This window comes from Aythya marila (assembly GCF_965140915.1).
Source record: "Aythya marila genome assembly, chromosome: 18".
Classification (NCBI taxonomy): Eukaryota; Metazoa; Chordata; class Aves; order Anseriformes; family Anatidae; genus Aythya; species Aythya marila.
The window spans coordinates 9,159,949-9,184,332 of NC_139059.1; the positions used below are offsets into that span (position 1 = coordinate 9,159,949).

General features: G+C 53.2%; 2 protein-coding genes across 10 annotated transcripts in view; one reads left to right on the plus strand and one right to left on the minus strand.

Annotated features, from left to right (window-relative positions):
- The window catches only part of CASKIN2 (CASK interacting protein 2), a 33,097-nt gene extending 26,115 nt beyond the window's left edge, over positions 1-6,982 (plus strand). For 2 of the 4 annotated variants that reach the window (XM_082774666.1, XM_082774667.1), the window contains 8 exons: positions 138-219; positions 335-429; positions 644-754; positions 861-962; positions 1,178-1,316; positions 1,624-3,783; positions 3,931-4,249; positions 4,413-6,982. In XM_082774666.1, coding sequence (XP_082630792.1) covers positions 138-219; positions 335-429; positions 644-754; positions 861-962; positions 1,178-1,316; positions 1,624-3,783; positions 3,931-4,249; positions 4,413-4,509 — 3,105 coding nt within the window. In that variant the 3' untranslated portion in view covers positions 4,510-6,982. Of the gene's footprint in view, positions 1-137; positions 220-334; positions 430-643; positions 755-860; positions 963-1,177; positions 1,317-1,623; positions 4,250-4,412 lie in introns of all 4 variants that reach the window. The other 2 variants (XM_082774665.1, XM_082774664.1) reach the window with 1 other exon arrangement.
- Positions 6,983-7,073: 91 nt separating this feature from the next.
- TMEM94 (transmembrane protein 94) overlaps positions 7,074-24,384 on the minus strand; it is a 50,795-nt gene continuing 33,484 nt past the window's right edge. For 5 of the 6 annotated variants that reach the window (XM_082774671.1, XM_082774668.1, XM_082774670.1 and 2 more), the window contains 16 exons: positions 22,096-22,198; positions 20,751-20,968; positions 19,361-19,542; positions 19,022-19,160; positions 18,286-18,401; positions 17,407-17,506; positions 15,889-15,997; positions 15,169-15,358; positions 14,550-14,627; positions 14,100-14,185; positions 13,458-13,539; positions 12,995-13,149; positions 12,540-12,634; positions 11,556-11,649; positions 11,150-11,320; positions 7,075-10,341 (listed from right to left, as the gene is read on the minus strand). In XM_082774671.1, coding sequence (XP_082630797.1) covers positions 10,269-10,341; positions 11,150-11,320; positions 11,556-11,649; positions 12,540-12,634; positions 12,995-13,149; positions 13,458-13,539; positions 14,100-14,185; positions 14,550-14,627; positions 15,169-15,358; positions 15,889-15,997; positions 17,407-17,506; positions 18,286-18,401; positions 19,022-19,160; positions 19,361-19,542; positions 20,751-20,968; positions 22,096-22,198 — 1,991 coding nt within the window. In that variant the 3' untranslated portion in view covers positions 7,075-10,268. Of the gene's footprint in view, positions 10,342-11,149; positions 11,321-11,555; positions 11,650-12,539; positions 12,635-12,994; positions 13,150-13,457; positions 13,540-14,099; positions 14,186-14,549; positions 14,628-15,168; positions 15,359-15,888; positions 15,998-17,406; positions 17,507-18,285; positions 18,402-19,021; positions 19,161-19,360; positions 19,543-20,750; positions 20,969-22,095; positions 22,199-24,384 lie in introns of all 6 variants that reach the window. The other variant, XM_082774669.1, reaches the window with a different exon arrangement.

A 24,384-nucleotide genomic window follows, 5' to 3' on the forward strand; every position in this document is an offset into this window, starting at 1 on the left:
CAGATCTCTCGCTAGGGGCCAGCTTTGCTGGGCCATGCAGTGAGGCTGTGCTGAGCTCCCAGGGGTGCAAGGCAGACCCGGGGACAGGGCCCTGTCCAGAGGGATTTCCTTCCCCTCCTCACTCTTCCTCTCCCCAGCCGCTGCCCTCCACTGGCGACGACCTCCAGCAACACCTTTTGGGATCGGAGCCACGCAACGGGCAGCTGACTTCCACAGCAGGTGAGGGATATCCCAGCACCATGGGGCCTTGGGGACAGCTGTCCCCCAGCCCTGGGGGCTGCTCGGTGCCCAGGTCCCCCTGTGACACCTTCTTCTCTCCTGTCCTCTCTGCCAGGGCCCCCAGGCCACCAGACCCCTGGCAACTGTCCCCCTGGAGACAGGGTCTTCTCCCACCAGTTCTTGCGGCCTGAGCAGCTCCTGGAGGGGAAGGTAACTGCGCCAGCGGCGTGCAGGGTGGGAGGGCAATGTCTGGGGGCCTCCGACCAGCTCTTTCTGTGCTGGGCACATGGGACTGGGTCTTGGGGACACTGGGGCCAAGTGAGTCTTGCCCCAGAAGGTCCTGTTGTCATGCCCCAAGCAGTCAGGTCCTTCCAGGCCCTGCAGCCGCGGTCACGGGCTGCTCTTTGCCTCGTCCTCTCCCCAGGACGCAGAAGCCATTTACAACTGGCTGAGGGAGTTCCAGCTCGAGTCGTACACTGCCAACTTCCTCAACGCCGGCTACGATGTCCCCACCATCAGCCGCATGACCCCCGAGGTAAGGCAGGGCCTTCCCTGCACCCCCTGAGCTGCCGGCGGTGGGTGCCCACTGCTCCACGCTCCCCGTGCCGCTGCTGACTGCGGCCCCGCTCTGCTTGCGTTAGGATCTGACAGCCATCGGCGTGACCAAACCGGGCCACAGGAAGAAGATCTCCACTGAGATCGGGCAGCTCAGCATCGCCGAGTGGCTGCCCAACTACATCCCGGTGAGTCCCTGGCACCGGGGCTTTGCTCCGTGGCACCCCCTTTTCTCAGAGCTGCATCCCCCAGGACAGGATGGGGGCTGCCGATGAGTAAATGAGCTCTGAAGCGGCCAGAGAGACCCCCAAAAAGCAGGCTCCTGGCCAGGGGCAGGGAGGGGATGGATGGAGGCACCGCCTGTCCCTTGCTGCTCACGGCAGCATCTCCGTGCTCTTCACAGGCTGACCTGATGGATTGGCTCAGTGCCATCGGCTTGCCCCAGTACCACAAAAAGCTGGTGAACAACGGCTACGACTCCATCACCATCGTCACGGACCTGACGTGGGAGGATCTGCAAGAGATCGGCATCAACAAACTGGGTGAGTCCCTGCTGCGGTGCTGGGGTGGCCCAGGGCAGCCAAGTCTCCTGTCCCCGTGCCCTGACATCCCTCAGCATGTCCTGTGCACCCAGACAGGGCAGATCAGGGCCATCGCCAAGGACTGCCCTGAGCAGGCTGAAGCCAGGCTGAGCTGGGTGAATGTTGGCAGTTTGTCTCCTCCCGTGGCAGGGTTTGGATAACCGGGATGTCTTTGGCCTGGTTGATGACATGACTGTGGCTTTTCTTGGCCAAGAGGCTTTTTTAGGAGCCAATTTAATGCCCCTTTCCTGTTGCCCCTCTCCCACAGGCCACCAGAAGAAGATCATGCTGGCCGTCAAGAAACTCAGAGACCTCCGCAAAAGCCTCAACCAAGCGGAAACCACGCTGGCAAGACGCAAAGTCCCCGGAGCCCTGGACATTGTCACCATTGAGTCGCTGGAGAACGGGGAATGCCAGTCCCCACACACTCCCAAAATGACCACATTCCAGGACAGCGAGCTCAGCTACGAGCTCCAGACAGCCATGTCCAACAGCTGCCATGAGACGCTCAGCATCAAGAACAGCCAGGGAATGTCGCGGAGCCAGGAGAGCATCGGGGTGCGCTCCCGGGGCTCAGGGCACTCGCAGGACAATGTTTTGTCCCGGCACCTCTCCAGCCCCTCGCAGGAGAGCCTGGGCAGCGGGGAGAGCAGCAGCAGCAGCGGGCAGTCCTGTGCGCCGCCCCGCAGCAAGGAGAGCCCGGCCAGCCTGCCGGGACAGCCCAGCCCCGAGCCCTTTGGGAAGCTCGTCTCCCCCGAGGGGCTGAACGGCTACACCAACGGCAGCGGGGGCAGCCCTCTCAAGGAGAGGAACCTGCCTGAAGGCACGGATCAGTACGCTCGGCCAACGGCTCAGAAAGGTGCTGGCCCTGCAGGACCACCAGCAGTCACCCCTTGTACCCCTCCCCAGACCCCCAGCAAGGGGACGGCCCCGTATGTCTTCATGTACCCGCACGTCTCCTTGAAATCCCCAACGGCCCCTTCCCTCCTGGGGGCCGAGCAGCCCAAGACCCTGGCACACCCCTACCCCTCCTTCCCTTCTGGGCAGAAGAGCAGCCTGCAGACATCAGCCCAAAAAGCTTTCTCCTACCTGCACAGCCAGTGCAGCCCCACCGAGCCGCCCAAGGCTGCCGCGGCCCCGGGCACCTGGCAGGCAGGGGAGCAGCACAACGGGGGCGAAGGCTTCAAGTACAAGAAGCGCTCGCACAGCCTGAACCGCTACGCGCTGTCAGATGGAGAGCACGAAGAGGAGGAGGGGGTGCCCACCAGCACCCTGGGCTCCTATGCCACCCTGACGCGGCGGCCGGGCCGCAGCCAGATGCCACGGGCCTGCCTGCAGGCGGAGGCCAAGGTGACCCGCAGCCAGTCCTTCGCCATCCGGGCCAAGCGCAAGGGACCCCCGCCGCCACCTCCCAAGCGTCTCAGTTCTGTCTCCAGCACCCCCGCCACCGAAGTGAGCGGCGAGCAGCCCCCCGACCCCGAGCAGCAGTCTCCTGTCCCCCAGGACATGGCCGATGCGGGCGCCAGCCCCGGTGACGCCAGTCGCAGCAGGACAGTGAGGAGCCTGGCAGCTGCACTGGAGGGGACACCCGGGGCAAGCCCACCCAAGCCCCTCCTGGCCCCAAAACCGCTGCATGTGGCTCAGGACTCTCTCTCTAGGGCCAGTGTGGACGATCGGTCGTACGATGGGGGTGATAGCGGCAGCACCGTGCTTGCTGACACTGGCAGGGACGCCTTTGAGAGCAGCAAGCCGCGGAGACGGACACTGAGTGAGCCCAGCGCTCCCATGACGGAGGCTGTGCAGGTCGGGCGGGAGGACGCCTGCTCAGACACAGAGGAGGAGGCCAAGCCCGAGGTGTCCTCATCCTCCCAGAACAGCTCCAGCGAGTGCATCCCCTTTGCAGAAGAAGGCAACTTAACCATCAAGCAGCGGCCGAAGCCTGCTGGGCACCCCAAGGCCGACACGGCAGTGCAGGACGCAGAGCCCAGTTCCCAGCCAGCAGAGCCCCCGTGCTCCACTGGGAAGGAGCCGGCGGCACCCGCTGCCACCAAGGAGCCGCCCGTGCTGGAGTTCAACCTCACCGAGTCGGACACGGTGAAGCGCCGGCCCCGCTTCAAGGAGCGGGAGCCGCTGCAGGCTGTGCTGAAGGCGTTCAGCCTGGCGGGGCAGGCAGAGGCGGGCGGCAGCCCCACGCCCCAGTACGCCCAGTCCCAGGCTGTGAGCATCGTGGGCCCCACCACTGGGCTGGCACCACGGGCCGGGCTGGCTGGAGACACCTTTGATGACGACAGCGTGGAGTTCAGGATCGCCGAGATAGAGAAGAGCATCTTGTCACTGGAGAAGGGGATCAAGAAGACGCCGAGCCCCACCAAAGCCCCCAGCCCCACGGAACTGCTTGGCACTGCCGTGGTGAGGACACCTGCTCCAGGTACAGGGACTCGGGGGGGTCTCTGTGAGGCGGTGGCAGGGCCTGAGGCTCCCTCCTTCCCCTGCTGGGGCAGGACAGCATCCCCGGCTGGCCAGGAGGCAAGGGGGACCCGTGCCAGCGCCTGCCACGAGGCTTCTTCCCTTGCAGACGTCCCCGCCAAGCACACCTCGGTGGCGTCCACCAAGCTGGTGTTCTCCGGGCCCAAGACCATCTACCAGCAGGTCCTGCAGCCCTCCCGCCACACCGTCGCTCCCTGGGCAGCCCCCGAGGCGGTGCCAGATGTGGTCGGGTCCCTGGCTGCTCCCAGCCCTCTGACGCTGGAGGCCAGCAGCAAGGTGTCGGCGAAGCCTTTGGCCACTGCCCCGGGGACCGCCCTGGCCCAGCAGCGGCTGGAGCACACCAACTGCAGCCTGGCTGCTGCGCTGCAGGCGGCCGAGAAGAAGATCACAGCGGAGGAGGTGGAGAGGTGAGGTGGCGCTGGGGGAAAGGAAAATGCTGGGTGAGATCCTGGGGAGTGAAACTGGGGAGCCCCCAGTGGGGGCAGGCAAAGAGCTGGGGGTCTCCAGCCCTGGCAGGCGGCACCTCAGGCGCTGGGGCAGCATTTAACCAGCTCTCCATTCCCTCCCCAGCCCCCCCGGGGCCGTGCACTCGGCCAAGAACATCCTGGAGGACATCAGCAACATGTTCGATGACCTGGCCGACCAGCTGGACGCGATGCTGGACTGAGCCTTGCTCCCTCCTTCCCTTCCCCGCCTCCGGCTGCTCTGCCAGTGCCCGTGGTGACGGGGGGAGAGCGGATCCAGCGCCGCTCGGTGCCTCCGGGGCTCTCCAGCCGCCTCCCTCCCTGCACTTTGCACCGCGGCCGGGAACGTGGCCGCCCCTCCTCACCCGCCCCGTGTCACCGGCCCCAGAGCCCCCCGGCTCCATGTCACACATCCCGGCCCAGCCGCCGGGGTCAGGCGTTTCCCACCGGACTGGCAGCAGGAGGAGAACCCCGAGGGGCTGCGCCTGTGGTCCCGGAGGCCGCAGAGAGTCCCTCGCACAGCGCTGAGGAGCCTCCACAAGGGACCTTTTTCTTTCCGCACTGCGTTGCCCAGTCCTGCCTCTCATTATTTATCCCCTGCCAACAATGTGTCAAAGGAAAGACCTCCCTGGGCAGCCGCCACGGAGCTGGCTATTTACTGAGCAGATCCCAGCCCCGGCAGGGCCTGACAGCAGCTAAAAGCCAGGGCTTGTCGCGATTTGGCAGCTTACGGAGTGAGAAGGAACCTCCCTGCTTTTTGTGTTGCTTTTTCCAAACGCATCAGCTTGGTGCAGCGTGTAATCCGAGGGGACCGAAATCCCTCAGTGGGACCCGCAGCCCCTCAGGAGGGGCCTGGCACAGCCCGCAGAGCTGCGGGACGCGGGGGGCGACCTGCACCCTCCTGCAGCACCAAGTTTGGCTGCGGGGCCCCCGCAGGATGGCTGCACAGCACCAAAGGCCGCTCAGGGCTGCGCACCCCTGCGTCCTGCTGCATCGCGCTGCCAGACTGAGGCTGCCCTCTGCTGACACTGCCTACACAAACTGCCCCAGTGCTCCCAGGGAAGAAGTAGCAGAGCGGTTAGTGGTTTTTTTTTATTATTTTATTTTTTCTTTTTTTTTTTCTCCCTCCCCTGTTTCCCTTTCTTTTTAGGGGGTGCCTCCCTTTTCCCCCTGCCCCTCCCTGCAGGGAGGCGCTGGCACAAGCCCAGCCCCGAGCGTCGCTAGGCTGTGGCAGCGCTGGGGACTGCGCACGAGGCTTCCTCGCTGCACTAAAACCCAGCGGGAGAGGTGACCCCGCATGCACGGGGTGAATTCAGCTCAGCAACAGCTACTGTAAATACGCGCTGGATGCAGTCACAGCCCCGTGGCTGCAGCAGGGGAACAGCAGTGATAGCTCATTGCATCCGAGCGGTAGGAACGGCTGCATAGCTTGAAGACAGATTTCTCTAGCAGGATCTGTTTAGTAGTGCATGTCTAAATATGTCCAAGAGCCCCAAACTTGGCTTGCGCTCGGCATGCCAAGCAAATGAAAGCATCAGAGCACCAGAAGGGAACCTAAGATTGTACTGAAGTGCCATTTGTTACAAAAATTCCAGACGAAGGGAAGAAAAAAAATTCCAACCCTTGCCCCTTGTATAAAAAAATCACCCGCACAAAACCAAACTGGAAAGGGAGGAGGTGGCCAAAGAGGTGGGTGCTCCCCAGCCCTCCGGGGAGTTGGTGACTGACTCTGGCTGCTCGCAGCCCCTTGCTCCCTGCACTGAGGAAGGAGCGGAGCCCTCCTGGATGGGTCCCCAGGGCTCACCAGCAGCGGCTGTGCCACGGGCCCAGCCGGCGGGAGGCACCAGCCTGGCTTTGGGCTGAAAAGCACAGATGAAAAATCCCTGAAAAAAAAAAAAAAAAAAAAAAGAAAGAAAAAAAAAAAAAAAAAGAAAAGAAAATCATTGGCTGGGACTTGAGGTCAGTTTGAGGCGATTAAGACACCTCTATCCTGGCCAGTTGGTTGCTCTGTTTTATACATCACATTGAGTGTATTTAAATGACCGTGTCCGACAGGCAAGTGCTACGCCGTGGGCCTGACTGTTTTTAAAATAGCTCCAACCAGTGGCACTTTAACGAAAGGTTTGCAGAAACCTTTTAAAACTGATTTTTATTCTCACACGTCAATCTGGGGCAAGCCCAGTTATTTTTTTCCAATGTTGATAAAACTGTAAATGTTTTTTTAAAGGCCAATGTATATATTTTAAATGTGATTTATTATATATATTTACTAACCAGAACTGCAAGTCTTGTACTCTAGGGTCAGGGATAAGAGGACACTGGGGTGGAGCTGTCGCTGTCTGAGCCACCTGAGGGCAACATGCTGCTCTCATTGTCAATAAGGGAATTAAACATTTGTTTTGCAGAAGAATGACTATTTTTTAAGCTCTAGATCTCTATTTTGAAGCTACTGTATGGTGTGTAAGTTATGTACACTGCAACTGGGACTAACTGACCCTGGCTGCACCTGCTCCGTGCAGCAAGACAGTGAGGGAAAAAATAGCCCATGTAATCACCAGACTGACAACAGATTTTAAACCATCTGCTCTGTTTGTGTTGATCATGTGTTTTGTTTCCACTAACATCCATTAAGACTAAATTCTATTAAACAGTGGGGCATATTTTACCCTTTTGATAGTTCTGCCTAGTTGTCTCCTTCGTGTCAAATCATACGAGCTTGTCTCCTGCTCTGTCTGAAGTTCATCGAGGATCAGCTTTATCCTGCCCCTTGAGTGCTTAAGATCTGGTTTTCCTCAGATCATCTCCCTGGTAAGAGTTCTGCTGTCGCCTCTAGCGAGGTTAGTGCTCAGTCTGAGCCTTACGACTGTGACAGTAACGGGTGGTGAGCACGCTGGGGACCAGCGCTGCCTTCCTGTGCCCCTCTGCCCAGCGTTGGGTCCTGCTTTGCTCAGGCCTCCTCGTCTCGCCGCTGTGTTTTTCTCCAGTGCTCCCAGTGCCTGTCGCAGCTCACCCCGAGGCCCCACCGCAGTCAAAGCAGTCGGCAGCGACCATCACAGCAACCACACGCACTGTGCCCAGACTGGGGCCACAGGAGGTGAGTGAGGTTACTCTGTGGGCAGGAGCCTGCAGGGCTGCACATTTGCCCACGGCTGGGCAGAAACTGGCAGAAAGCGCCAGGATCGGATCCCAGGAGAACCCAGCTCTCGGGCTGTGCTCCTGGCCCAGCGCCGAGCCCCGTTACCTGTGCCATGACCAACACACACACGTTTTTACCTCCTCGCTCTGTTGGGTGCAAACTCCCTCCCACTCTCACGGGGTGTTACCAAGACAGTCGTTTATTGCCGTTCGTACAGTGGATGTGTGCGGGTTAGGGTTCGTTGCTTTTTTTTTTTAATACAAGTTTTAATACAAATCAAATATTTTTACATACATCCCCAAAATTTTAATATAAAATATACACCATTTAAAAACATCTCGATGTAGGAAACTTCTGACTGAAGCCGTTCACCCTGGTCCTCAGGTGCCTCAGTGGCGGAGGGAAGGGTGGCGATGGCGAGACCATCCCAACGGCTCCGTTCCTACGCCTTGGCTCCCTCCAAGTCTAACACGGGAAGGAGGGTGCAGGAAAATAAACGTTTGTGATCACCCAGAGAAGGAAACCTTGGAGTTGCCTCCTCTAGAGGAAGGTGTGGCCAGCAGGAAGCCCTGGTAGCTGCTGCCTTTTATCACCTACAACGGTTAAGTGGCACAAAGCAAGAGCTAGGTCAGGGGAAAGCTGCCCTGCGGGGATAGCAGTGAGTGGCTTGGCGCTGCCGCTGGCTGCAGCTCAGCTTGGCCACGGAGGAGATCGTGGCCCACTTGCCAGCCAGCCCTGGCATCAGAAAGACAAGCTGGTTTCTCAAGTGCCAGCGATAAGATCTGCAGCTGGCACGCAGTGAGTTAAGTGCGACTGAGAAAGGCAGCGTGTGCTCCCTGCGCCAGGCAGCCCTGCGGACCTGAAAGGGGCGAAGGAAGAGCTCAGCCCAGCTGGCGGAGGTGAGCAGACCCACTGCGAGCAGGACTGGCCTAGTATTGCTGCATTGCAGGAGGGCAGCCCTGCCTTTCCCCAGCGAGCACCTGGCTCCCAACCCTGCCTGGCTCCCAGCCCTGCCTGCAGCAGAGCCCAAGCAGCTGCTCCCCAGCTGCAGGAACAGGGCCCAGACCTCCAGACACCTGCACCTGGCCCCCTCCAGCAGCCCCCCTCTGTCCCCGGAGCGCAGAGGCTGGCCCTACCCCTGCTCCACGCTGCTGCCAGACCCACAGCCAGAAGGGTATTGCTCAGCGACACGCTGTGCGCGTCCTCCCTGCGTTTGCTGAAATGGAAGGAAGACGAGGTGGAGCAGCAGGGAGGGCTGGGGTTCCCGTCCAGCTCCCTGCCTGCCAGGGAAGGGCCAGCAGCCACTTGGTAGCCTCGGACACCAAAGGGAAACAACAGCCGTGTATTTAGTGTTAATATCGGAAGCAAAAACTGTGCCAGGATTTGTCAGGTTCAGCCAGTTTTTAGAACTAGGAAGAGAGTCAGCATCTCCATTGGCTGCAAATATTCTGGTAGCCAAGCCTGGGTGCTCCTGTTTGGCCCCCAAGGGTCAGCCCCCACCAGCAGCAGTGCTCCCAGTACAGCTGGGGCCTGTACAGGAGCTGCAGTGTGTGCAGTGTGCTGCACTGGGGCAAACCGTGGCTTACAGAGCCCTCAGTGGAAGGTCGGGTGAAGAAGGGACCTCCAGAAACACAGGTAAGAGCTAGGAGGGCAGAAGCATGAAGGGGAGAGTTCCAAACACTAGCACAGGAAGGTGTGACGAGGGGGGTTTCCCTGTGCCTTGGAGAGCAGGTACTGGATGCAGCACGGTCCCAGGCTGGGAAAGGAGCTGCCCACCAGCTCCGTGTTAGTCACAGCTGCAAGATGCAGATGGAAAGACATCTCCCTCCCTTCCTCCCTCCACGGCAGGGGAAGGCAGGTCTCAGGTTTTCTCTGTAGCTACAAATATTGCCGTGGCCTTCTCAAGCAGGCATTTTACTGAAGCAGAACAGCAATGCAAATCACAAAAATGAGGACAGTTACAACCCTACCTCTCTGGGGGCTGTGAAAGCATACACGAGCTGGATCAGCAGGGCTGGAGGAAGCTGGGCCATGCGAGCAGGCAGAGCTGTCCTCCCGATTCCCTGTGCACCTTATAAGCAGGGTCAAATGCAGCCAGTTTTCCTTAAAGCCCTGCCTCAGCCTTCTCTCGAAGTACTCGACAGCTGGCACGAGGCTACAGCAACAACGCTAGAGGGCAGGCCTGGCACAAGCTGGCCATCGCGGGGGCTTTTCGAGCATGGTGCCAAAAACCCCTTCCAGCGTCCCTTTGGGAATGTGAGCTCCAGCCCTCACCTGGCACCCAGCGCTCCTGGAGGTGCAGGAGAGACGGCTGATGGAGGTAGGTGAGGGCACGCGCAAGCATGCACATGCACGTCATCCAGGAAAGCAGGCAGAGAAGGAAAAAAAAAATGGGTTTCAATAGAAATCTCTGGCCTCAGCAGCCCTACGTCTCCCCTTCTGGCCCCAGATTTTCCTGCCAGGTCAAGGAAACCCATCTGCTCACACAGAGGGAAGGAGTCACTTGATTTCAGCATCACCATGATACTAACAAAAACCTCTAGTAATAAATAAATAAAGGAAGAGCAGCCTGAACAGCCACCAGAGCTTGCAGGCTCCCTCGAGAGCCACCTGGCAGGCCAGGGAGGCGCTGCATACCTGCTGGGGGGTCCTGACAGCAGTGCCCTGCCTGGGGCCCCCAGGAAGGAAGGTGCTGATGCAGTTTTGCAAGGAGGCCGTCTGGTTTGCATGTGTGAAAGAAACTCCCTGAGCCTTTGGTGCAGCCGCTCTCCCAGTGCAGGATGTGTCTGTCTGCCCCTGGCCCCAGGGAACTCAAGTTGGGAGGTTTTAAAATGGAGAATTCATCCCCAGCTTTGTTTCAAACTGCAGCTTCTGCCTCTTCTGGTAACGCACCCGGACCCTGGAGGAGACAAGACAGGAGAAAGCAGAGTCAGTATGCGGAGGGGCGAAAGGCAGGCAAAGCTGCCTCGCTCTGGTTCCTGAGCCCTGAGAAGCCCCTAACCTGGGCCCTCTGGTACCCTGCGAGAAGAATCAAATCCAGAGAGCACCCCGTGGTCTCACCTACCCCACCCCAAGTCCTATATCCAAGGCCACCAGACACAGCAGAGAAAGGCCCAGAAACCCCTCCCAGGAACAGAGATGAGGGCCCTGTCCCCATCACAGTTCCCTGTAACCCCCCTGCCTTTCCTCAACCCATGCTCATTAGCGTTAACTCCCAGCTCCGGCTGTTCCCTGTATTAGAGCAGCCAGTCACTTTGCCTGCTACGAATTCTTGGCTTCGGCCACTTCCCGTGAAAGCGAGCCCCACAGTTCAGGCACTGTGTGAAGACGTATTTCCTTCACCGTGATTCAACGCCTCCCTGTCCTCCTGGGACAAGATGGAGAGAACAGCCCTCTGCGAGCCGTACTGGTATGTCACAGACCTTGGCTGTCTCCTCCTCATTGGAGGGAGATAAGGAAATTTCGGTCTCCCTTCCTGCTCCCAATCACCGCCCCTGCTCTCCCCTGACCCTCTTTCCTCCCCTGCGCTTCCTCCCGGAGAGGTGGGACATGAGCTTGCACACAATGGCCAGGTGATTTACACAATGCAATCATCTTTTCCTTTTTATTCCCCACCCTGTTCCCTGTGCATTATTCCTCTGCAGCTCAAGGCCAGGCTGCAGTGAGGCTCCCACCCTTTGTCTCCATCTTCCCCACCACCCCCGTACCTGATTTCGTGCAGCTTGACAATCTCGTTGATGATAACCACCAGGATCAAGGAAAGAAAACCCAGGAGCCATGAGACGGGGGAGATGGAAACGTAGTTAAAGGTCAACGGAGAACTGAGGTTTTCCCAGAGTTTCAGGTCCAGAACAGTCTGCGCCACTTGCCCCAGCAATCTAGGATCGTAGACAGACAGAGCAGATCTCAGCAGAGCGAACACGCTTCCCAGGACCTGTAGATCAGGGCTCAGGCCCAGATGTACCACCCCTGAGTTTACACCAGGGATGCTTCCCTGGGAGGGAACACAGCAGAACCCTTGCCATGTATTAGGAATTTCCTCAGCGCCACCAGACTGGTGCTGGAGGACCTGGAGCCCTCCTCCCCTCCACATCAGGGCCTGGGGATACTCACACGACAGCCACAGTGAGCGTCCACCACCGGTTGGAGAGGGGGCTCTTCTTCCACAGTGGCTTGGTGCGATGGACGTGGGTGATGGATATGAAAACTGCAGGTACAGAGGGAGCAGGGGGTTACTGAGCATCACACACGGATACATCACTTTACAATACATACCCGCAGCTATTGCCCCAAAGGAATATGAGGTTTATGTTCCTGAAACCAAACCTTCATTCCAAGTCCTTCCAGACCACACTCCCCACAGCAAATCCAAATCCCCAGATATGCAAAAGGGGCTGTGGTAGCAGTACTGCACAGCGTTACTGCAGGCACACCGGGGTTTGTTCTCAGCCTGCTGTGCTTAAATAACGCACACTACCCCTCATCACAACAGCTGCCCCTCAGATCAGGAGGTGTACCTGTTGACCCGGACACTCTACACATCTCAACGTGCAATGTTCTGGGCACCAAGGCACGCCACCACTTAGCGTGGTGGAAGGGGAGCAGAGGCCCCTTAGTGTTCCACGAGAGCAGCTGGAGCTGCTCTGCTCAGCAACCATGCACAGGGGATGAGGGTCAGCCAGAGCCTGGCTCCCCTCCCCTCCAGAGGGGATAAAAAGCCTTCCAGCTGGAGGGGTGCTTCCCAACACGGCAGCAGGACTGGAGGAACTTTTAAGGCAAGGAACTTTTCTGTAGAACTGCAGGCTACTGCCAGTTGGTTTGCAAGAAGGCAAAAGTGGAGGCTGCCCTTGTGCTGAGACTGGAAGGGACCCAGCGCTTCGCCAGGCAGGTAAGAGAGAAATTCAGCTCTGAAGGTGCTGTTTTTACTTTGTTAGGGCAATGTATAGTAAGGCGAGGGGCTTTATGTCAAAAGCCCAACAGTCCCCACTTCTAATGAAGTTTGTGCCCTCTGGCATGATGAGGGGCACAGAAGGAAACAGGATGCAAGTTTTCCCCTAGAGTTGGGGGGTGGGTGCTGAGTGCTGCAAGCAGACTCACCTGTGTGTAAAACAATCAGGCCAGCTGTGAGCTTCTGGGCTACAAGAAGAGCATTGGAAAATGTCCCAAACCAGTCAGGAGCATGAGGAGCATCACTAGTAAATGAGAGGACAGGGGGAAGAAGTCAGGAACAGTAAGGACTCGCTGTCTGACTCATTTCCACCAGAGCCCTGCCTCTCTCTGATAGCTGAGCAAACCAGATATGAGCTTGGAGCCTTTTCTCAGTAGAAAAATGGGCAGTCCTGGTGTAAGGAGGTGACTGAGCAAGGCCAGGCTTTGCCCCAGAGGTGCAATCCTCCAGGCTAGGGAGAGCGCCCAGCCTTCTGCACAGCCACTACGGCCAGCTCAGCTCATGTGAGAGCTTGAAGCTTGTTTGAGGGGCTCAGCTCCACCTGGGAGCAGCGGGAGCAAGAGGCACTGCAGGGTGTTGGCTTGTGCCAGGTTCGGTTCCTCACCTGTGCAGCATGATGGAGGAGCAGGCTGTGAGATTGTGGCTGGTAGTGTTCACCTCCTTGCAGGACTCGTGCAGCGTGAACCCGAAGCAGATGAGGCACGAACAGATGGTCAGGCTGAATTTCAGCAGGAAGCAGAAGAGGAAGTAGTGCTGGGTCTGTGGGTAAGGGAGAGACAGGAGAGTGACACAGGCATGTCACCGGCCCAACCTCCCCACCATGAACCATCAGAGGCTGCAGTACAGATTCGGGATGTTGTGCTGTGGACCTGTCCTACAGGCATAGTGGTACTAAGGGATTCCCTTCGTGACCATGACAAGATTTGGCTAGGGTGGCTTGTGCCACAGATCAGTTTCCCAAGGGAGCTGGGAAGCCATCTTAGCACAAGGCCTCAGCTATGCATCAACATGGGAACAAAGTAGAAGAGAAGAAAGGATGAACAATTCTTATCAGATGGGCTACCTACCTTCTTAGGAATGGAAGTCAAATTTTTCCCTGTTGCCATGGTCATGATGGAGCTGTGGGGAGGCTTGCCCAGGAGTGAGATGCTGGAGAAAGGGAAGTTAGTATTTACCAACACATTCAGGCACCACATCTGCTTTCTGGGCTAACATCTGAAGCCAAAGAACCTCCTCTGAGTGGAGCACTGGCACTTGTCTGACCACTGCTCGAGTTGCGCTTGTATCCCACTCCCTGAAGCATGTGCTGTGCAAGTTCTCATATATGGCAAGTGTAGCCAGGGAGAGGTAACTTCCAACTGTGTGAGGGGGAAAATCTACCTATGGTATATATCGACCTCTGCCTGCCACCCTGTGCTCTCCATCACACCCCAGCCAGTGCAACAGTGTCAAAATCAGAAAATGATTCTCAGCTGGAAGCTCAAACAAGATAATAGCAGCTCTCAGACAGCAGGCAGGGCTAACAGCACTACACAAACGATCCTATCTGTTTCCAAGCACCTTGTCAAAGCAGATGCTTAAAATAACCCTTGCAGCCTCCTTAGCATGCTGTGAGCGGTGTCAGTTTCCTTCTACCATGGCCCTGGTGAGGCTGAGGGACAGGTCTGTGTATCCTGTGGGCAGGAGATTCCACCCTGCCTCATACTCACCTGAGCAGTGGGTAGCAGAAACAGGAGAGCCACACGATGTCCGTGGTACTGAGGATGGGGGGCAGCTGTACCAGGCAGGAGAGGAACTGGATGGGAACAATCCAGAGTGAAGAGCATGAGCAGTGCGGGATGGTCCTGGTACTCCAGCTGCCACCATCCTCCTCCCAAACACTGGGGTGAGCTGGTAACAAGGCTGCTGCTGCACAGCCCCTCCACCTGTTTCAGGGTGCTGGGGCAGGGATGCTTTTCTCCAGGGAAAAAGGGATCAGAGAAACCTCTGCAGGAGGGTGAGGGAGAAGGGACAATGTAGGCTGGGATCTCAGTTTCTAACTTCCCAAATGTGCTGTGTAAACCTGACTGAAGGCTGCTGCCCCACTGCAGCCACCCATTATCCTTGTTAGCACTCCTGTCCTGTGACCTAAATGCTGTCCACAGCCAGGCTGGACTCACCTGAATGACAACCAAGGTCAGCTGGCACTGCAGCAAGAAGAGGAAACACTTGCGGATCCCATATGTTGCGTGCCGTGCCTGGAAGGAAGCACAAACCCTCAGAGCCCTCGCTGATGGGAGCAGTTATCAGCCAAGAGCAATTATTGGCAGGCAGGGGCAGAACACGTGGCCTGTGGGGGAAGTGGGAGGAGAGAGCATCTGGACATGGTGTAAGCAAAAGGGGAAGGTCTCCTGCTTAGATACAGGGATGATAGAAGGGCAGAATTTAACCAAGGGGTAAGTTAGTTTAAACCCCCTGGATCTTCTGGGGTAACGCTTCTCTAGTACTGATATTTTCCAGGTAGGGATCTCTGAGTTTCTACTTAATCCAGTTGAATGATATTTGTGCCCTGGTGCAACCAGGTACCGTTCCCAACATCCCCTACACCTTGGACTGCTAGGAGCAGGCAGGAAGAGCATCTCTTGTGTTTCCTGAACGAAGGACAGGAGACCCAAGCAAAGCTGCTGTGGGCAGCTCAATGAGAATGCTCATGTGGGCTCCTGGCTGTGCTCCTCATGAGCTGCAGGCAGTGGGGTGTAGGCAAGAGACAGAACTAGAAGTGGGGCGTGCCTGGCTCACCTGCTCTATAAGCCTGATGATGCTGGTACTCTCTTCTTGGCGGAAGGACATGGAGCAAGGCAGGCTGTTGAGCTGCCCTGAAAGCTGCAGGGGGGTGAGCTCATCAGAGGCCTGAGTCATGGTGGTGCTGGTGGCGTAGCCAAAGGTCTCCCAGGAGCAGCGGGATGGGTAGAGAGGGTCCAGTGCTATACTGCATGGACAACATAGGAGTGTTAAGGAAAGACCTCATCCTGGAGGAGAAGCCATGCTCCGCTGCAATCCAGCCTGTAAAGTCATGCAGTGCCATCTCTGTCTGCCTCGCTGGTAGAGAAGTTCTGAGCTGGGATGTGAATTTAGGATCAATCTCCCCTAGATGTTATTTCCAGATAAATACTGAACATATTTGGGTGTGTGGCTCTAGGTGCACAAATCGGTTGATCCAGCAGGGAGCTGCCATTATTTTGCCCAAACAAGAAGCATCTGCAATTCCAGTTGGTGCACAATACTTCAGCATATAAGAGTAACAGCTTCCTTTCAAAGATGTAGAGAAATCTGTGTGTCAAGGGATCTAGGTGGTCACTCCACTAAAAAAAAAAAAAATCCCATCCAACACCATCTAAATGTCCCTTACACACCCAACTAATAACACAAACTGCGAGCATCCCCCTGCACAGTTGCCAAGCCTGCTGTGTCCCATGGCTGGGCACACCAAGGCAGCTGGAAGACTGGGTCCTGCCCCACCTGATATCACTCTGCAGGAAGAGGCAGCTGTTCCGCAGGTTGGCAGAGCTCCCCAGGCAGCAAGTCACCTCCCCGTATTCCTGCATGATCTTGATCATCTCACACATGGCTGCAAGGGGACAGAAGGAGAAGCACAGTGCGTTATCTCTATGCTCACAGGCTTCGTGTATGCTTTCCAGTCTGGATAGCAAGCAGTCGTCTTTTAAAATGACCCCAGTCAGTATTTCTCAGATGTGTGTAGTCAGACCCAAAGTCAGAGGGCACAATCAGATTGCTAATTAATTGCAGTCCAAGCACCCGATGTACCTGCCTTCTGCAGGAGCTGAGCTGTGATCCCCAGAAGTGTGACCCAGAGACCTGCACCTCTAGCATGTCTCTTTCAGACCAGAGCTCTGAGTGTGTAACACAGATGGCTTCAGCATCAAAGGGTCTTGTTAGAAAACCGTAGAAATTAAACTTAGTTGAATAACTCAAATTTGAAAAAAATACACTTTCTAGTTCAGCACTTTGCTGCTGTTCCAAGTCTGAAGGAACAAAGGAAATAAAACAAAGTACTCCAAAAGCAGTGCTACACTTAGTCCTGTTCAGAGCCAGCCCCTGTTCCTCCACTCCCAGCCTGACCTCTACCCCTCATCAATCTTTTTATTAACATCCTCCTGAGGACTCTAAATCAAAGCTGTTGTTTGATCCAATTTTTCTTCTGTAGCTCTGTGCACAGCACTCTGTGGATATACATGAGTTCTCTAGAATAGTCTAGCTGCACAAAAAAAACAAAACACCCTCTGCAGATTCCTGTGTAAACAATTTATCCAAGTGACTGGTGTACCCAGATCTGCAGCACAGCAAGGGGTTGGATGGAGTGGGGAAGTGCCACCTCTGTCAGCCAAAGGAAATTTACTGGGCACTGAATTCCCAGGCAGACTGGTTTGTAGCTGGTTCTCACTGGCACTCCTGTAAGCTGTGCCCACAGGTGCCTAAAATGCCAAATCGATTCTTAGCACTTTTACTGGAGGCTGGACAGGTATTAGCCAGCTAAGCACTCAGCCCCTTTAGCTAAAATAGCATTTCTCAGAAAGAAATTTTGTCATTTTTGCTCTCTGCAATCAAAAGCTCTGCACAGCAGCAGAAGGTGCTAACAGCAACTGCCAGAGAAAAATACTTCTGGGAAGTGACTTCTGAGTTATATAATAAGGAAGCGAGGGTTGCAAGCAGAGATCAAAGTCTCCTGGCACACTGATAACACTTAATAACAGGCATTGTGGATGTTTGCTTTTGTCTCTTATGAATGCAAATTGAAAATGGAGTGGCTCTCAGCCCAATTCTGTAGCTAAGGAACAGTTGTACTGAAGTAAAGATTGCCTCCCCGCAGGTAGCAATAGAGGGCCGTTACTACCAAAATGCCCGTCTGCATTTCTGGACTTTTCCCTTTCCCTTGACCCATGTCCACACCCAGATGAGCCAGAGCACAGGGATAGGGAATGTATCCATGAGGACAGACCCAGGCGTTGTGCTACTTACTTTCTGGGGTGCAGTCTGTGAAGAGGGGCACCAGCAAAGGCACGTTGTCTATGTTTTGCAGGTGGGGTCTCACTTGGTGGATCCCTCGTGGAAGTTTGGCCTGAAAAAAAAAGACAAAGAGGAGACTAAGCAGGAGTGTGTGTGAGGGAGGCAGTTAGCAAGGAACTGCTCAAATTAGAATTCCCAGACTGCAACTTCAAGATCAGATATAAATTGATGCCCCTGCAGACAAAACCTGGCTTTCCCAAGCTGTTTTAAGAAGTCTTCTACAAAAGTTCTTCACTGCCATGGCAGGCTGGCTGTGCTCTCCCTCTGGGTTTGTAAGATCAGCATCATAAAACTGCTCAGGGATTTCTGAGGAACTTTTACATGTGTGGAGAAACCAGTTGGAGAATACAAGTTGTTTCCCACCACCTATCCATTGTTTCAATTGCAGCTGTAACATGCAGCAAAGGAATGTTTTTGCCTTCCTAAACACGGGCCTAATAGATTTATTTTTTTTTTAATTTGTCTCTCTCTGATATTTCTGTATTCTCTGCTGAGAATGTCTGAGTTCTGTGAGGCAGGAAGAGCATGTCCCACACCCTGACTGCTGGTCAGCACCTAATACTGCTCATGGGTGGGGAAGAAAGTTTCTTCTGTCTGCGTGGAATGTGGGGATGTTCCCCGTTCCTGCCCAGCACATGGGAAGGGGACCCAGATGGACTGAGATGAGCTTCTCAAGGCTACTGTGAAGCTGCAAGTGGGAGGAGAAAGATCAGGATGTGAACCAGTCACGAACCAGTCAATCAATTTTCTTGAAAAATGAATTCCCTCTGAGATGCTGTCACACTGTTGACTTGACAACAACACAAAGTGTGTAAGGAAAGGGGACCTCACCCTGTTACAGTCCTCCAGGAAGCTGGGGATATCGCTGTCTGTTGGCTGAAAGCTGATGAGATCTGAGTGCCCTTCCTCTTCCATCAGTAGGAGCCCCTCCACATCATCTCGAGAAACTGGAGCACAGAGAAACACCACAAACAATAAGCACAAACTGGCCTCTGACACTCCTGTGCCACCCACATGGTACATTCACGTGGCACTGCAGAAGCCAGGAAGCGTGAAGCCTGATTTTTCTAGGTTAGCAAAGCTTAGATCCTCCTCAGTCATCTAAAATGCAATATTTTTAGATGACTAATCTGCTCAGAGGTAGATATGTAAGCATAGTCTCTGCTTTGAGGCACAATCATTTATCTGTTCCGTTCTTTTTCTAGGGGAAGGAGAGATGAAATCCCACTTAAAGAGAAGAGCAATGCACAGGTAAGAGACTGACCCTCAGTGGCTTGACCAGGGCCTCAGCAAGAACCAAAAGTGATAACAGGCAGTTGTAAAATCATGGCAGCTGGTGCACAGAAGGATGTTTGTTTCCAACAACTGCAGTACTGACTGGGTAGGAATGCTGTAAATGTAAGGCTCTCTCACTCACACATACACACACCTCAGGCCCATCCAGCTTTGTGCTCAAAGCTCTGTAGGATCAGGTATCTGGTGAGGACACAGGACCCTATGAACGGGTTTAAAAGAACCATCCGGGCAACACGTGGCATTCAAAGTGGTTTAGGCGCAGTTCTCTCACCCTGATGTAGGTCATCGTGCAGGGAGCCAGCATGGCTGGGGCTAGAGGGAGGGATCTCTGAGCCAGGCACGTCACCATTGGGCGTTAAGGATATGTGACAATTCCAGCCAGTCTCAAGACCCATCTTCTCAGCAAACACCTACAGGAGAGCAGACAAAAGAGCTGAGTGTAGCTATCAAGGCCAGAGTATTGCAGACAATGTCGTATCAGAGTGTAGGTACCTACTGGACCCACTAGGCTAGCTGAATCAGATTAACCTTAGATGGCACTGGAGCTAAACTCTCCAGACAGACAAGGCACGGGCATGCAAGTTCAGGGAGTTCAGCAAAGACAGCTTACCTTGCTTTTGAGCTCATCTTCCAGGGAGAAGTAGACAAAACGAATGCAGGCATTGACCAATCCATCAATGAGGCGGACAATGTCAAGACGGGCCTGATACTGAGATGAGACCATTCCCATGAAGATCTGTCCGCTCAGAGCTTGGATACAGTCCTCCTTCTCCATCACTTCCCCAATCCCTTCTTCAGGCATGCAAACAACACGCAATCACAGAGACAAGTGGCCACATGTGCATCAGACAACAGTACCCACGGTGGGAGAGTCCACCATGGTAATACCCAGGGACGCAGTGCCCAGGCACACAGAAACATGCAGGTACACACATACAGAAGGAAAATTGAAGACATCCATTTGTCCCAGCATACCCAGTCACAGAGGCAGTTTCAGAACATCCCCGCACATGTGACCAAGTGTACAAGTACGAAATAGACAGCATGGAAAGGAAAAAGACAAAACAGAAGACAGGGATCAGTCACAAAGAACTGGGGCAGAAAGGTAGAGGATGTGTGCAGCATAATGTTCACATGTGCTTTTTAAACACCTCATACTGTGCTTAAACATGATGAGTCTGGCTGAGGCAGAGAGGCATCTGAGTATGAGGGGCTGATGCAGGGAACTGTTCCCTCCAGAGCCATTGCAGGCACTCCCAAAGAGCCTGGGAATGCTCTTTGTCAGATTTCCTTCACCATCACCACATCAGCCTGTGGTGAATGGGAGCTTAATACAACATGAGGGGCAAAATAATGAAATACTTCCCACAGTTGCAAAGTTTGCCACAGGCGAGACTGAAAAGGGTTCTGAAAACAGTCACCACTGCCTCAAAGCTGTTGGAAACCCTATTACTTACATTTTATAGTATGGGAGACCAAGGCAGAAAGAGATTAACGCTGGTCTTACAAGAGTCTCCTGAAGTTATGCAATGGTATGTGCTTATTTCTCAGTTTCCATTGCTGTTCTGGAGATGTACAATCTACATCTACTGGGAATCATATCCTTCAGCACAGCAACCAAATCTATCAAGGGAGAGTAGTCACATACCATCATACATCTAGTTCCTTTGAAGAAAACACAGCATATGTGATTTCCAAAAACTTAGTCAAATAACAAAGTGTCGAAATACTCAGAACTCTTGACTCTCAGTTGCCTGCTTTAAGAAACAGACTTCCCACAAGTAGAAGACCTCTGCAAGCTTCAATAGCTACGCTAGAAACATACTTACCAGCTGCTAAATCATTACTTCCTCTGGAAAAGCATCTACTTTAGAAACCCTTAGTTCTCGGTTTGCATCTGCTGCTCTGAATGAAAGTGTTCTTATACTTCTGGACTGATCAGAAAGAAAGCACCTGGCCTAGTAGCAGACTTTATTACATGCAGAACAGAACATACATACCATCAGAGCTCCAACTATTCCTCCGACTGCTCTGTTTGATGGGGGTTGTTCCAGGGAGATCACAGCATGTGAAGATGGCACTCTGCCCAGGGACCTGCACCAGCTCTATGCACTTGCCGTTGAGCTGGGAGGACAAGGCACAATGCATTGGCTTGTATGCAAAGGCAGAACAATATCCTGAGAGGCAGGCCCGCTGGTAGAAATCTAACACCTTCTTCCTATGTGGAAGAGACAAAGACCAAAGTTAGCAGAAATGGGCTGTGTTTCTGACTGTACCAGCTATAGTTCAGTGTAGAAGTCACCACCTGGGTAGGTGGAAAAATGTATTCTGTGAGGAGCAGGGCAGTGTTCCAACAGGGGCGGTGATGAACATTGCTGGTTGTTCATCAGACAGATGAGTATGAACACAGTACTCTGAATGCTCTTATTGACGTACTCTCTGATTGCCAGATGAGTCTAAGGAAGTTCACTGCATGGCAGCAGAAATTGAATTAATCAGAGAGAGGTTATCTGTAGTGAGACAGACACCATGGAAGGAAATGACAACATGATGATAGTAACTATGGCAGAGATAGTTACAGCAACGGACTCTTCTCCTATCCCCTTTCAAAGTTTGGGTCCCAGGAGCTGTATTTCAAGTCCACACTCAGTCAATATTCAGTCACTAGAATAGCGTGAAGTTCCTTCTCTCTGTTGAGCTCACAAAAGTAACAAACTATACATGGGATTTTTCATTGGGTTCCAAGATGATAAATACTCCAAAAAGTTCTAGTGGGAGTTTTCTTACACCTGAGGATTAGCAGGCTTAGAAGAACAACTTGATGATATTCAGTGAAACTAAGTATTACTGGTTTGTCTGCTCTGCTACAAAGAACAGAAATTTAGCCTATAGAAAAATGTGCAACAGACGTTGTCAGATGCTGGACAGCTACAACGGGCCTAAATGGGTGTGATGTGTTGTGGAGGACTGGTTTAAAGGTGTCAACGGTATGCAGAATTGATCACTTTGCATTTCATGTAAGATATTTCTTGAATAAGAAAACAATTCCCTGCCACCATTGAACGATCCGATTATAATCCATTGTCCTGCTACATGGTACAGTCAGGCTCCACTTATAAGAGGCTAATATGTTAACAGATACGGTACAGATTACTTCTTGACATCTAATCTCTTGCACCGCTATGATTATAATAATTATAAGCAGAGACAGCTTATGTTCATAACCTACTTCAAGCTTCTATTAAATAGCATAAGCATCAGTAAAGGGAATTTTAATAGAGTGGCCACGTTCCCTCTGCAATTTTGCAGCAGTTCCTGAACGCACCAAATGACAAAGCTGCCCACCTGTCAGAGCCAGAGAGGGGGTAGATATCGGTACCATCCCAAAAGTCTGTGCAGGCCTCAAGGATGATGTCAGCTGTCCCATGAGAAAACATCTGTTCAGTGCCTGAAATATGGAAGAACATGGTATGGAATATGGAATGAGTCAGCATCACCCATACAGGATCCCAGGCAAGAGTTCTCATAACAACTGCTCCTTTATTTGTCAAAACAGTGCTCCCACCAACTGCCTTGATCCACTCCAGGTACGCACATTCCTCTGTTGAAAGTCTTCAGTCCCTGTCAAGAAATTATTCAAGACTGGATGATACGTATGTGTTCAGCTGCTATTTGTGTCCAACTGGGAATTCAAACAAGGCTGTGATAAAATGTGACCCAGGTAGTCAGCTCCTATTCTTTTCTTATGTTGTGTTAATCCCAGTCCTACAGAAGGTGGGGAAAAACCTTGCTCCTGCATCCAATGGAAGAAGAAAATATATTCTTGTGTGCTTGTTCTCATGAGAGTATCAACACCGGTGATGAGTCTTTGGGGTCAAAGTCTGCCTGAAATGGAAAGCGCTGGGCCAGAAGTGAATCTAAAGGCTAACAGCCATTCCTGAATAGCTTCTTTTCAAGTAGAGAAGATAATTTAACAGCGTGACTGGCAGCATTAGGTAGCAGCCTTTTCCACAAAGGGTCCTGAAAGTGAGTTAAATCAGGATGGGTCAAAAGTTCAGCAAAGCATACTAAAAAACAACTCACGTTGTGATCAGGGAAGAACTGAAAATCAACAGATCTCACAGTTTGTCCTATTTTTTCCTTACGCTACTTTACTTTTTAATGTAGTCTTAAAATTGTTCATTCCCTCTTGTAGGTTGAGGTGTTAAGTGTTTCTTGAAGGTGTGTGATGCTACTTGTCTGATGCAGGTCCCAGGCACAGGACACAAAGTGTGTCAGGCTGTCTCCCCTCTACCCTTCCTGTTCCCTTTCATTTGCACTGATACATTAACATTGCGCGCACGTAGACTTCACTGTCTAGGTTCCCTCCTCCAGCTGCTCTGTGACTTTGCCCCCAACAGCTTCAAAGCTGATCTAATGAAAAAAACATCACTGCCAAGAAAAATGAGCCCCAAGGCCTCTTGGAGGCATTGTTGCTGACTGCAAATGCTCACACTAGCTGGTAAAATCAAGAGCCAAGAATATCCACTCGCACAAATCAGGCAGGGACCTTCAGGAACACCAGAGGATTTTCCAAAACACAGCAGCTCTCTGCTTTCTGCTATAAATAGTCATCGCACGCCAAGTTTATCAGCATAACAAACCTCCAAGACAAATAGGAGCTGTGTGTGAAAGACTGAGCCTGTTTCATGGACACAAAGGAGTACTTGTGTGGGGCTCTGGTTAATTTTATTGTATAAACACCTAATCCTTCCCACCTTGGTCCTACAGTCAGATAGTCCTTGTTGGGAAAGAGAAAACAAAACATGTTCATTGATTCATGCAATATTTATGGCCTGGACACGGAGCAAGAACTTGCAGATGACCACACACGTGCACATACCTACATTTCTGCCTGACAGCAACTGCAATCCGTTTCCTATAGGATTCCCGTTCAGCATCAACAGTGTCCCACATAACAGTCCCTCTAAGGGGTAAGTGACAGTGACAGCATGCTCCATAGCATGGAGGGAGCTCGTTCAGCTGTCGTTGCCAGCAAAGTGAGCTCAGCCTCTTCCCTCCCTAAATCACGAACTTAAAGGCCAGAATTTCTTCTCAAGGGAGAGAGCTAATGAACAGACAGGGAGGACAAGTATCCATTTATGACTGCTGGAACTCGTTAGGAAGAACCAAGCCTCTAGAGATGAGCCAATGAGACAGAACAAAAAAAATATATATATCTAAGAATGAAGCTGCAGCAAGGGTAGACAGAGACAGTACCAAGCCATTTTACTCCACCAAGGACGCTGGTGAGCCCCTCATTTCCATGTGGTTACTATGGTTTTGGGATGAATGCTGCCAGATGGTGAGGCATGTACTTCAACGGAATAGTAAGGAAACATGCAGATAAGCTACCTCCTATTTCTGCTACAGCTGTAGAATTTATGTATCTCCCTTTGACTTCAGCATGTCATGGGAGTGGGTGGATTCAAAGATTTATTCACAAATACTGAATCAGGAGAGGTTAGGTAGGATCATCTGTTCCGACTGTGCAAATACAGCCATTTGATTTCACATAATAGCTGCATAATCCATTATTTCTGGTTGCACACATTTTAGAAAGTTTCAAGGGCCAAAACTCTCATGTGAGAGGTG